General features: G+C 41.5%; 1 protein-coding gene across 1 annotated transcript; it reads left to right on the top strand.

Annotated features, from left to right (window-relative positions):
- Window positions 1–904: 904 nt before the first annotated feature.
- On the top strand, window positions 905–11,098 carry LOC311268456 (envoplakin-like; the record flags this gene model as incomplete). The annotated part of the gene is made up of 13 exons (XM_084372131.1): window positions 905–939; window positions 2,916–3,015; window positions 3,593–3,747; window positions 3,946–4,082; window positions 4,190–4,362; window positions 4,508–4,686; window positions 5,490–5,628; window positions 5,790–5,983; window positions 6,124–6,274; window positions 6,413–6,496; window positions 6,902–7,033; window positions 7,159–7,251; window positions 7,391–11,098. The coding sequence occupies 13 exons, from the start codon at window positions 905–907 to the stop codon at window positions 10,817–10,819; spliced, it is 5,001 nt and encodes a 1,666-aa protein (XP_084228257.1). The 3' UTR covers window positions 10,820–11,098.
- Between the last annotated feature and the right edge of the window lie 655 nt (window positions 11,099–11,753).

The raw sequence follows: 11,753 nt of genomic DNA, 5'->3' as shown, positions 1-11,753 counted from the left end.
CTGTTATCTTTTCTTTTGACAGCAGGTGAAGTTTGTTTTTTTAAAGTAGACCTTGACTCCTCATTTGCCAAGGCAGTAATTTCCCAGGGTGTGTGTCTGATAACCACTGATAGTAGGAAATGAGTATGCTTTGTCTGGATCAGGTTTGGTGTACCAACCCTTCAGGGTGCAGAGTAGTTCAAAGTAGTTCAGGCTGCCTGCGCCAAAACTAATTGTGTTCAGTTAAACCTTCAGCATTATTGTGATCAAAAGTATGTCATCCTTCCAGTGTGGCAGCCTGAACAGCTAGCTCATCTTCATATGCCGATGCTTACAAGCTTATAAAAACACACTTAATAAGAACAAATGATGGACATATTTATGGATGATGATAATAAAAAAATGATAATGATGATAATATATGAATATGATAATTCCATCCAAATTAGATAATGGCTTGTCATGTCTTAATGAACAATAAGTACAAGATGATGATAAACCAGCCATCTAGTTTCCATTCATGTGGAAACAGTGAGTGCTTATTAAAGTTTATAATGTCTTGTGTGTTGCATGAAGCTGATAACAGAGCTGCAGCTGTATCTCTATGGGCAGGTGTGTTGCCAGAAAGATGAAAGATTTTTAGGTGTGGCACCGCGAGCACCATGAAGCTGTTTGAGGCTTCATCTTGTGTTAATTGATCATGCATTTAAAAAAAATTTGGCTTTGAGCTCACAGAAAATAAAGTCGGAGCAAGGAGGGTTGTGATGCTCGTCTGGGAGGAGCTGAGACAGGTGGATGCTGCTTATTAGGAGGTGAGGGGGGCATCGCAAGAGACAAGAAGGAGTGAGAGGAGAGGAGGTAGTGAGAAGTTGGACGAAACGCACTTTGACTCAGATTACTGAAGCAGTCCCGGACGGTCTCCAAGATGTCGAGGGTGTACGGTTCTGTGAAGATAAACAAGTGAGTTCTTTCACCTTCCTCTGTGTGTGTGTGTGTGTGTGTGTGTGCGTGTGTAAGGTTACAGTTTGGTTTTTTTGCTTGTTTTGGGGTTGATATTTTTAAAAAACTGGTTTACCTTTTCTTGGCTTTAATGATGGAGTAGGCAAGCAGTGACAGGTAACAGGAGCGTGACATGCAGCAAAGGGCCACAAGTCGGAGGTCAGATTCACAAATCCTGCAAAAGCTGCAGTGAGGACACGGAGCACGCTCGACAACTTAGCTGTTAGGATGACACATTACTTGCAGTTTTATGTTACTGTCACTTGTCCTGTCTCCTCTGTTTTGTTGTCTTGCACTGGTTGCATGCAGGCATTTGTGTTTGCACATGAGAGGGCTATTTTATCCCCACCCCCCAATAAAACAAAAAAACTGAAATGTTCCACAAGAGACATGTGCCATGTGAAAGCAGCAATTATCTGACTGTTAAAATATATTCTCTGTCTTTCGTTCACTTTTGCCAAAACTAAAGGAGCATGAGGAAAATTTATGAAAACCTCAGTCTTGTATCACAGTCTTGTCCTGTGCAACTTTACATGTTGAGTGTCTTTTTGTCACCTCGCCTGCCTCCTTTACTCAACCACAGCACTTATAATTATTTGTGTCTTTAGCCAAAAGGTGTATCATCATCATTAGTTGGAACCTGTGGTTGTTTGAGTACAAGAGTGAGTTGACTCTTGCCACAATTAATCATTTTTTTATGAAGTTCCACATGGTGATAAATGTGTAGACCTCTACACTGCACTTCTCAAAGTGTATGTCTCCTGTCGGTGCAAAATGTCACCCAAGGGGGACACATTCTGTTGAACATTAGCGCTCCTTTACAGGAGACAGGAAGTACCGAGGGACAGGTCATGGCAGGATCTTTCTGCTGCAAGGTCTGTTTGTCTTCATCGGGACAGTGACACTTAAAAGGGATATTATATGCTCATTTTCAGGTTCATAATTCTATTTTGGGTCATTACTAGAATAGTTTTACATGCTTTAATGGTAAAAAAACACATCAGTTTTCTCATACTGTCCAGTGCAGCAGCGCTGTATTCCCCCTCTGCCTCCTCTGCTCTGATTGGTCAGCTCACACTCACCTGAGCCAGCATTGCTAACAGCAACAAGGGCAGCTGTGCCGAATTAATTGTTATGTTCCAAACTACCCACGAGGCAGAAATTATGCAAATGTCACATGGTGACTTAGTGTGATGCCAAGAAGTCACAGAATTAAAGGCGGGACTACTGACGAGGCGTTTATGAGCAGTGTTTTCTGTGGGAAAGAGGAGCTTCTGTTGGTGCAGACTTTTTAACTATAATACACTGAATTTTTTTTTTTTTTTTTTTTAAAGCCAAAAAGCATAATAGATTTCCTTTAAGCTTAAATAGAAGAGTGAGTGAGTGAGTGAGTCATAATGTATAATGTGCTGCCTGCATACAAGGGTCAATAACTGATGATGTGGCAAGAAACAGCTCTGCTTCAGCGCTGTGTGTTTGTAAAGTAGCACTCTGTGATGAATGGACTCAGCCACATGTTGGACCTTTGCAGCAGAGATAAAAGCCTGTTTAAGTAAAGGACGTTTGGTTTGTTAAAATTTAGAAAACAATGGGAATGCCTGTCACGATTACAATCGTCTTTGACGTTTTTGTGTATTTAGCTGTTTATACTTTTCTCTTTCCACTTTAATAAAATGATGAATGCAGGACTTGTAGTATTTCTACAGTCTGGTACTGCTGTGTTCACTGAGGTCAAACATTTTAATACTTCCTTCATTACTTTACAAACCTGGTCCTCTTAAAAGCATTGATGCACTCCTAACCCTAAATGTTTTGCATATAGGTATTTAAGTACAATGATAATAACAATCACAGTAACAAGAGTATATCTGAAACATTTGGAGCTTGTGATTGTTTTGGAGGATTTTGACGGATCTCTTTCTGTTTTTTTAACCCAGGTTTCAGTCCAGTGACCTGGCTGAGCTGATTTCTCGCATGCAGAGAAATTTTGACCGAGCAGAGAAGACGATCCTGCAATCAGAGGAGCTTCTGACTGTGGTAAGAAGTGCAAATAGCACCAGAGCTGGAGACACAAGACTTAAACCAGACTCGGATCATGAAAATAAAAACTCATGACTTGACTATATTAAAGTTGGCAAACGTGCAGCAAGTTTTACCCATAAAATCTCAGCAATAATGGTTGAATTTCCAAGTGTGATTAACTAACTAACTAACTAACTAACTAACTAACTAACTTTGACTAACATGCTGCTGTTTTGGTGACTATACTGTATGTGATTTCTGTGAGAGTAAAGAGTGCAGCAAAATCTGTTGTTCCATGTTCATTACAGGGAGTTGGTCCTTCCATGTTAATAAAGTGGCATTAAAACATCTTTCCAAAAAAAAGCACCAGAACTAATGCAAAGTCATTATTTGGCATGTTCAGCACTCAGAGACCTGGGAACCATCATAATATGATTTCTAACTTTTGATACTATTTGAGACTGTAAATCAAGTCAATAACAAGAACTTAAATAACGTATTAATCAACAAACCTTAAAGCTTTTCTTCAAACTTAGATAAGTTTGAATCTCACAAACTCACACACTGCTATGCTCCATTGGCCCCTGTATAGGACAAAGAGCGTGATCGGCAGGGTATGACCCGGATCCACCGGAGAGCAAATGCAAACAACCTGACTGAGGCTGAGCGGCTGCTGAGGGAGCTCTTTGTAGACTTAGAAAAGTCAAAGAAGATGCAGAACCCACAGGCCCTGGAGATAGAGAAAGAGTGAGTTTATTCTGGAGTGTGACAGACAAACTAACACATAAACGCAGCCACGATGCCAACAGACGCACCTAAAACTTGATATGTTACATGCCATCGCGATATGCCCGCCAGCAAGAGCGTTGTTTCCACATTCCCTTTTAATGCTCTCCACCCGTCTACTTTCCAGTGACTAAAATACTTCCTTGTCTCCTTTTTCAGGATGAAAACTCTGCAGAGTCGCTTGGTGAGGGACTGCGCCACCTTCAGGGAACTGTATAACCAGATGCTAGGTTTGGAGCTGACACAGTCAGTTGATGTAAGAACTGTTGTGGAGGTGGTTCACCCACAGAGGGCAGGTGAGAAGACAAACTCTTAAACAGAACACTTACTTTCTTTCCCTGGCTACAAGACCACAAAAGACACTTTGATGTAATACAGAAATATTGTCTTTGCTCGTCCTCAGTCACTGTACAAAGTGCTCCAGGGGATCCCAGAGCTGCAGACTTGGCCAGTGAATTAGACAAGATCTACAGAGCCCTTGAGCAGTGCAAAGAACAAATCCTGGGACGACTCAGAGCACCGCTGGGAGACCGCAGCCCCACACAGGACCTGGCCAACAGGCTGCATGAGCTTGAGGTGAACATGAGCAAAATTAGTCATTAGCAATATGATCTAGGTTATAGTATCATCACTTTATTTATTGGTATGTTCTCCTCAACATGTCCACACATTTCCATCTTGATGTGATTACTGACACGGACTTGACTGACTTTCCCTCTAGAAATCTGCTCAGACTGTCAGTAAACTGGAGTCTGAGAAGGCTGCAGTGCAGAGAGAGATGGGGCCTATTCTGGCCAAGAAACCCCTGGAACCCACCGCTTCCAGCCTGCCCCCCAAACTCAGTGCTATCAGCAACAAGATTGATGACATCAACACCCTCATTGATCTTTATAACAAAAAGTAAGAAGAAGTTATATCTTGTAGCAGAGGGTAGATTTTTTTTCTTCAAGATGATTCTTAAAACAAAAGCATTCAAAATAGGGATCTGTGCGATTAGTTGACCAGTAGATTAAATGTTACTTCACTCACTATTCGGTACCACAAATACTTGTCTGTTAAACCTATTATTATTTTATTAATGTACATATTTAAATTACATATTGACATAATTAGCACTGAAATGTCATGTCTTCCTCGTCGCTTTATAAAGAGCTTTGCAGAGCATCCATTAACTGTATCTAGGATGTCATATACACAATATTCTTTCAAAGTTAAACATTGATTGAATTGTGTTTATTGTATTCTTTAAGAGTTGCCTAGTCTAGGTTTAAACTAAATTTCAAACATTTTCATGGCAATAAGTCGTTAGCATCCCTAAATCAAAGTGAAACTATGTAACTTTAAAAGAAGAAATGACAGATTCTTCCTGTTAAAAATTAAAAGCTATCTTCATATAAGCAATAACACTCACGCTTGCTCAAATCAACACCCTCAGGATTTTTTCTAAATTATCGTAGCTAATGTTAGCAAAATTCAGGTAAATATTGCTTTATAACTATAAATCATTTAGCATTTAGCATTGTCCCATAATGATCATTTGTAGCCAAAGTGCCCCTTTTTTAGCAAAACTTACAAAGTTACACTTTCATCTAATTTTTAATTGGACAAGCAGCACATCTGTGAGTACACATATTTTATTTGGTAAAACGATATTCAAAGTTCCTTTTTGTTATCACCTTGTGTGTTTTTCTCCTTTTAACCAGAGCTACAGCCTCCGTGAACCTGGAAAAGCAGATTCGGTACATGGACGGCATCGTGTCTGGGTTTGAGGAGCAGCTAGCCAGAGATGGAGTCATTCTTGATGAGCATAAGGCCCTGGAGAATCGCAACAAGCAACTGCAGGTGTCGTGTTTTATAATGCAACCAAAACTGTCAAATATTTAGCAATTTAAGGTCAGCTCACATAATTATGAGGGGATGCCCCAAAGAGATACAAGCCTATAGGTTTTTGTTGTTGTTGTTGTTTTGTCTTTATCTCTGTTTTTTCTCCTAATGCCAATCAGCTTATGCATAACAACGTCGTCTCAAAGGGGGATGAGTTGAATAAATTAGGCAGAGACTTGGACCTGACAGAGCAAGCATGCCGCCACCTGCAGTACAGTTTCAATGAATACTGTCCTGACATCAAGCGCCAGGAGGATGAGGTAAAGGAGCTGTACAACCGTTACACGGTTGTCAAGAAACTGCTCAAGGAAAGGTGAGTCAAAAAATGGATTCAAGCATTTTTGTAATTGTGTTAGGCTGTAAGTTTTTTAACTTCTCTGATGTCCTGACAAATATGTTTTACTTATGTTTTATATATTAGTAAGGAGGAGGGGTTTTTATATTCTGCTTTAGGTCTGCTCTCATAAAGGAAGCAACCAGTAAAAATGAAGATTTCCAGACTGCTCTTCAGTCACTGGATTTCTTCTTGGTCAACTTGCCAAATAATGCCATCAGACTGACTGATGATGTGGAGCAGATAAGAGCCAAGCAGAACTCTCAAATGGTGAGTGAAAGTATTTCTTTACAAATATCAACCTGTCTCCACATTCTGTATAATTAAAAGTAACTTGTGTGTTTCAACGATGGCCTAACACTGCTTTGTCTCATTAGCTGTTGTTTTTGGATTGCTTGTCTTGTTTAGAGAGTGATGGAGGACATCAGGAGTAAATCAAGGGATTTAGACCGTGTCAGGGGTCTTTCCAGTGATCTCCAGAGAGTCTTATATGTGAGTTCAGAGACTATTATTACTCTTATTTACCATTTGCAACTTAAAGTGTGACTCCACCAATTTTACACATAAAGTGTGTTTACAGGTCTTAGGGAGTACAACTGCATATGTGAAAAAAGTTGTATAAAGCCTTTTGTGACTCAAGAGGAAGCTACTTGTAATCTGTTAAATTGCCCCCAGTGATGTGGCTCAGTGGCTAAGTTACATTACCCACAATGCAACTTAGCCACCAAGTGTCATCACTGGAGTCGATTTGTCAGATTACATGTAGCTTCCTTCGGAGCCATAAAAGACTTCATACTACTTTTTTCACCTCATGCAGTTTGCACAATTGATGGAGTTCCCCGTTGAACATAGTTGATGGCTGTGATATTTCATGTATTTAAATATGTTTCCTTTCAGGAGTATGAGGTTAGGTCAAAATCTTACCGTGACACGTGGAATGATGAATATGACTATGATGACAATGAGGACACGAATGATGTACTAATCCTATGGAGACGTCAAACTGTGGCTCAGGCTATTCAGAGAAAGGTGCAGTTATAGACAACAGCCTAAAGGCAACTAAAAACTCCTGAAACTTCTCTACTTTTCCTCTACAATTTAAACTCTGTTGTCTTTGATTTCCAAACTCATTTTACCTTCTGCTTCTGCTACAGGAGATCAATCTACTGAACTTTTACTCTGAGGTGTCTGCAGAAAACAACCAGCTTCTCATCCAGCTGGAAACGGCGAGGAACATCAAGGCCAGGGTATGATATTATGGAATCCAAATCACATCATTAACAGATTTCACTGATAGTAACAGTAAAAGCATTCTTCTGTAAAGTTATTGTTGTCAGTTGGTCTGAAGTTACTATTTCTCTCTCATATGCTTTTATTCATTCCCAGAATGAAGAAAAAGTCAGTCAGGTTATCATCACTCGGCAGATACAGAGCCAGAGGAGGGACCTTGAAGCGAGTGTTAGTCTGAAAAATGAATTAAGTGAGGAGACTGAAAGGCGCTTACGTGCTGAACTTGAGCTGGAAACATACCGTAAGAGGCTTGTAAATCTGAAGAACAGAAGAGGAGTGCAGAGGGTAGAGGAGAAGGAGGTGGTGCAATACTACCGTGACCCCAAGCTGGAGATGGAACTACAGTCCCTGACCAAACTGATCCAGGATGAAACTTTCAAAAGGTCTGAATTCCATTCAGAGATAAAGGTTTACAAAGAGAAAGTAACCAAAGCGCAACTGACCAAAATAGAACCTAAACTGATGAGCAAGATAATGACTGAGTATGAGAGAGATCTGCAACTTGACAGAGAAGCTGCCAGGATTAGAGATGAGATGCAGAGCATACGACTAGAGCTCCAAACGAGAGATACCAAGGTATATCATATGAAAACTGAGCTCACTGTTCTTGCTCAGCAGAAAACCAAAATCAGGGAGAGGGTTGTCAGAAAAGAGGTGGTGAGGTTTGAAAAGGATCCAGAGATGCTGCAAGCCGTTCTCATGTTCAAGAGTGATATTGCAACGGTGGAATCCCATTGCAAGACACTTAGCGAGAGCATTTTTAGCACAAGGAGCCAGATAAACACACTGGAGAGGGTCATTTCCACTATCCAACCAAGGGAAGTTACCAGGGTGGTGACACAAGTGCAGCAAGATCCAGAAACACTTGAAGAGTCAAGGAAACTACGAATAGCCTTGGAGGAGGAGAGACGGGAAATTGCTATCTTGATGGAGGACATGAGAACCCTTCAGCTCCGCTATAGTGAAGTGGAGAAGCTAAGCATTAAAGTCGAGGTTAAGGAGATTGTCAATGAGTTCTACAGAGTCACTCCTGAGATGGAAGCCGAGCTTGTGCGTTTGAGGAGAGAGCTGCACGAATGGAGCCGTAAACTCATAATTTTGGAAAAGGAAATTAATACAGTGACAACAACTGTGACTACCCAGCGTACTCAGAAACCCAAAGTGGAATACAGGGAGGTGATCCAGGAGGTGATCAAACTTCAGAACAGCCCAGAAATCACCAGAGAATTACAAACAATAACCAACGAAGTTTCCCGCCTGCAACTCCACTATAACTCTACCCTAGAGCTGCTGACCACACTCTGTCAAGAGAGAGACATGCTGAAGGTTGAAAAATCCAAGGTGGAGACCAAGATTGTTGTTAAAGAGTTCATCAGATATGAGAACGATCCTCTTCTTGAGAAAGAGGCTGACAGACTTCGAAGGACTGTGAGAGAAGAGAGTCAGTTACTCCGCAGTGTGGAAGAGTCTGTCACTGAACTCCATAACCAATACATTTTTCTTGAACAGCAGAAGATAGAGGAGAGGATTGTTGTGCGGGAAGTGGTGCGTATTCAGAAGGACCACAAGCAGATCCTGGAGCATGAGAGGTTGAGCAGGATTCTGAATGAGGAAATAGCAGCCCGTAGACAGCTTGAAATAGATGTCAGACAGCTCAGAACCCTGATTCGAGAAAAGGGGACTAGCCTATCTCAGATGGATGATCGTCAGATTAGGATCCAACTAGATTCAGAGCTCAGGCAGATCAAATCTCGCATTTATACATTTGAAAATACGCCCATTGAGGAAAAGGTTGTCATCAAGGAGGTCTTCAAAGTGGAGAGGGATGCTGAGCTTGAAAAAGTTATTGTGGGTTTACGTGCTTGCTTGGAGAGTGAGGCCACTAATACCAGTCGTGTCGAGAGAGAAATCCGCAACCTGGCGGTCAAGTTGGAAGTTCTGCAAAAGGAGAAGTCTGTTGAGAAGGTCATTTACAGAGAAGTTGTTCGTGTAGAGAAAGACCCAGCAGCGGAAGCTGAACTGGAACATCTAAGACAGCTAGTAACACAGGAGAGAAATCTTAGGTGTGGCCAGGAGGATAAACTTCAGAACGTCAACATCAAAATAACCCATCTGCAGACGTCGAAGACTGTAACTTCTCAGGAGGAGACTACTGTCATCACCACCAGAGATGCTCTTCGGAGAGAGAAGGAGGATCTCCTCAGACAGCTCAAAATACTGGAGTCTGAAAGACAGAAAATCACTATAACCTTCCAGCAAGAGTCAAGGCTGGTGATTGAGAGAGACGAGATTGCACTGCAGAGGAGTCTTAAAACATCCTCTGAATTGCAACGTCTGGAGAAAGAAATCCTCAGCGAAAAAGACAAAATACAGCAGAAAGATTCACTCATCATTGAGCTGCTGAAAAGCATCAAACAAGAAGAATATTCTGAAACTCACACCAGAGAGAGAAGTCTTTCCACGAAGGTCACCATCATGGATCCAGAAACTGGTAAAGACATGTCTCCCTATGATGCCTATGTGTGTGGCCTAATTACTCGTGACCACTACATCAGGCTGTCAAAGTTGGAGTGCAACTGGGAGGAAATCACTTCAACCGGTCCAGATGGGGATACAGTAACCCTGCAGGATCGCAAAACTGGAAAGCAGTACTCTGTCACGGATGCTCTGAGAGACGGTCGCTTGACCCAACTTGATCTGATGCATTACAAGGAAGGGACTATGCACATTTCTGAGTTTGCCCTCCTTGTTGTAGGGGAAACCAAATCAACCTCAATCTCTACTTTGAGCTCCATGCAATCTTCCCTTAGGTCCTCCTACACCAGCCTCAACACTCACTTTAGTGGTAGTACAAACAACCTCAATGCTTCAGCTGGTGACGAGTATTTCCCAATCTCTGGTATTTTTGACACCACCACTGAAAGCCACATGTCTGTGAGAAGTGCCCTGACCCGCAAAATCATTGATGACGACATGGCTCTGAAGCTGCTGGAGGCACAAGCAGCCTCTGGTGGAATCGTTGATCTCAACAAAAAGGACAAACTGTCCGTCCACAAGGCAGCAGAACAAGGTTTGATTGACCAAGGTCACATGTACAAGCTTCTGAACGCCCAGAAGGCCTTCACTGGAGTTGAGGATCCAGTGACCAAAGAGCGACTCGCAGTGGGACGGGCAACACAGAAAGGGTATATGCCTGGAGAAAATGCCAGGAGGTACATGGAGGCGCAGTATCTGACTGGTGGGTTGGTGAACCCCGCTAAAGCAGGCCGCATCACCGTCCAAGAAGCTCTCACCAACAATTTGATTGACAGCACAACTGCTGATCAGTTGCTAGATGAGACTTCCCACACAAAAGAGCTGGTGGACCCAATCACTAAAGAGAAGATATCATACAAGCAGGCGATGGATCGGTGTAAGAGAGACATCAGCACAGGGCTCCTGCTGCTTCCTGCAGCCTCCACTGATGGCTCAAATGCTCCGTCATACTCAAACTTTCGGTTCACTAACCCCAATGGCAAATACTAGATGTTAAGTTTAAGATGTACCATGTTATATTTGCTGCAGCCACTGGTGCTAGAGGGTGTATGATAATGCTATCTGGGGCATATAAAGGTAAACATTGATATATTCATAAACTTAACGGTTACACAGGAGAAAATACTTTTCTGGTAAAAGTATGGGACTGTTTTTTACTCTTGTTTTTTTTTTTCTTCAACTTTGGGGTCTGCTCTGAAAATTAGGGTAATATTTACTGTTAAACTGCTTTTTCACCACTGTAAAGTTAAATAAACTTCACAAGCCTTACTCACATTTTCCTGTCCAGTTATTTAAAATATTAAGAGATGAATCAGAGGAAAACTACACAAGGTTTGGAGTTTTCACTTGATCATATGATGGGCTTCGTTCTGACCTGTGGTTTTTAGTCATGCTAACAGCTCAGTGTCAAGAGATGGCAATGTCGATCTGTCACTCAGTCAGTGGTCGATCCACCACTTTTGAAATATCTCATCAACTGACAAAATGATTTCGACAACATTTGATACAGACATTTAATGCCCAGAGGAAGTATTTACTGGCTGGAAATCTGGTGTACATATAGTAACTTTCATCAGGTCCAAATTTGAATTTGTCCAATACTTTGGGTTATGACCAAATGACCTTCCCATCAGCCTCAGCTGTACAGAGGCATAACTAACAACTGTAACCATACTATTATGTTAAATTAAATTGTTGAAGATGCTAAACATTGTATCTGCTAAAATTCTGCATATTAGCAGTCATTTCAGCATGTTAGCATGCTGGCATTAGCATTAAGCTCAAAGCCATTCTGTGGCTATAAGTACCACCACACCAAGCAGCTGGCATGGCTGTAGACTCAGTCTCACTACGAATATAGACAGAATCACAATGTTTACAATAAAAAAAACCTGCATCACACTTCATTTACAACCACTTTTTC

This window comes from Pagrus pagrus (genome assembly GCF_965226575.1).
Source record: "Pagrus pagrus genome assembly, chromosome: 13".
NCBI classification, from domain to species: Eukaryota; Metazoa; Chordata; class Actinopteri; order Spariformes; family Sparidae; genus Pagrus; species Pagrus pagrus.
This window is presented reverse-complemented; position numbering and strand designations above follow the sequence as displayed.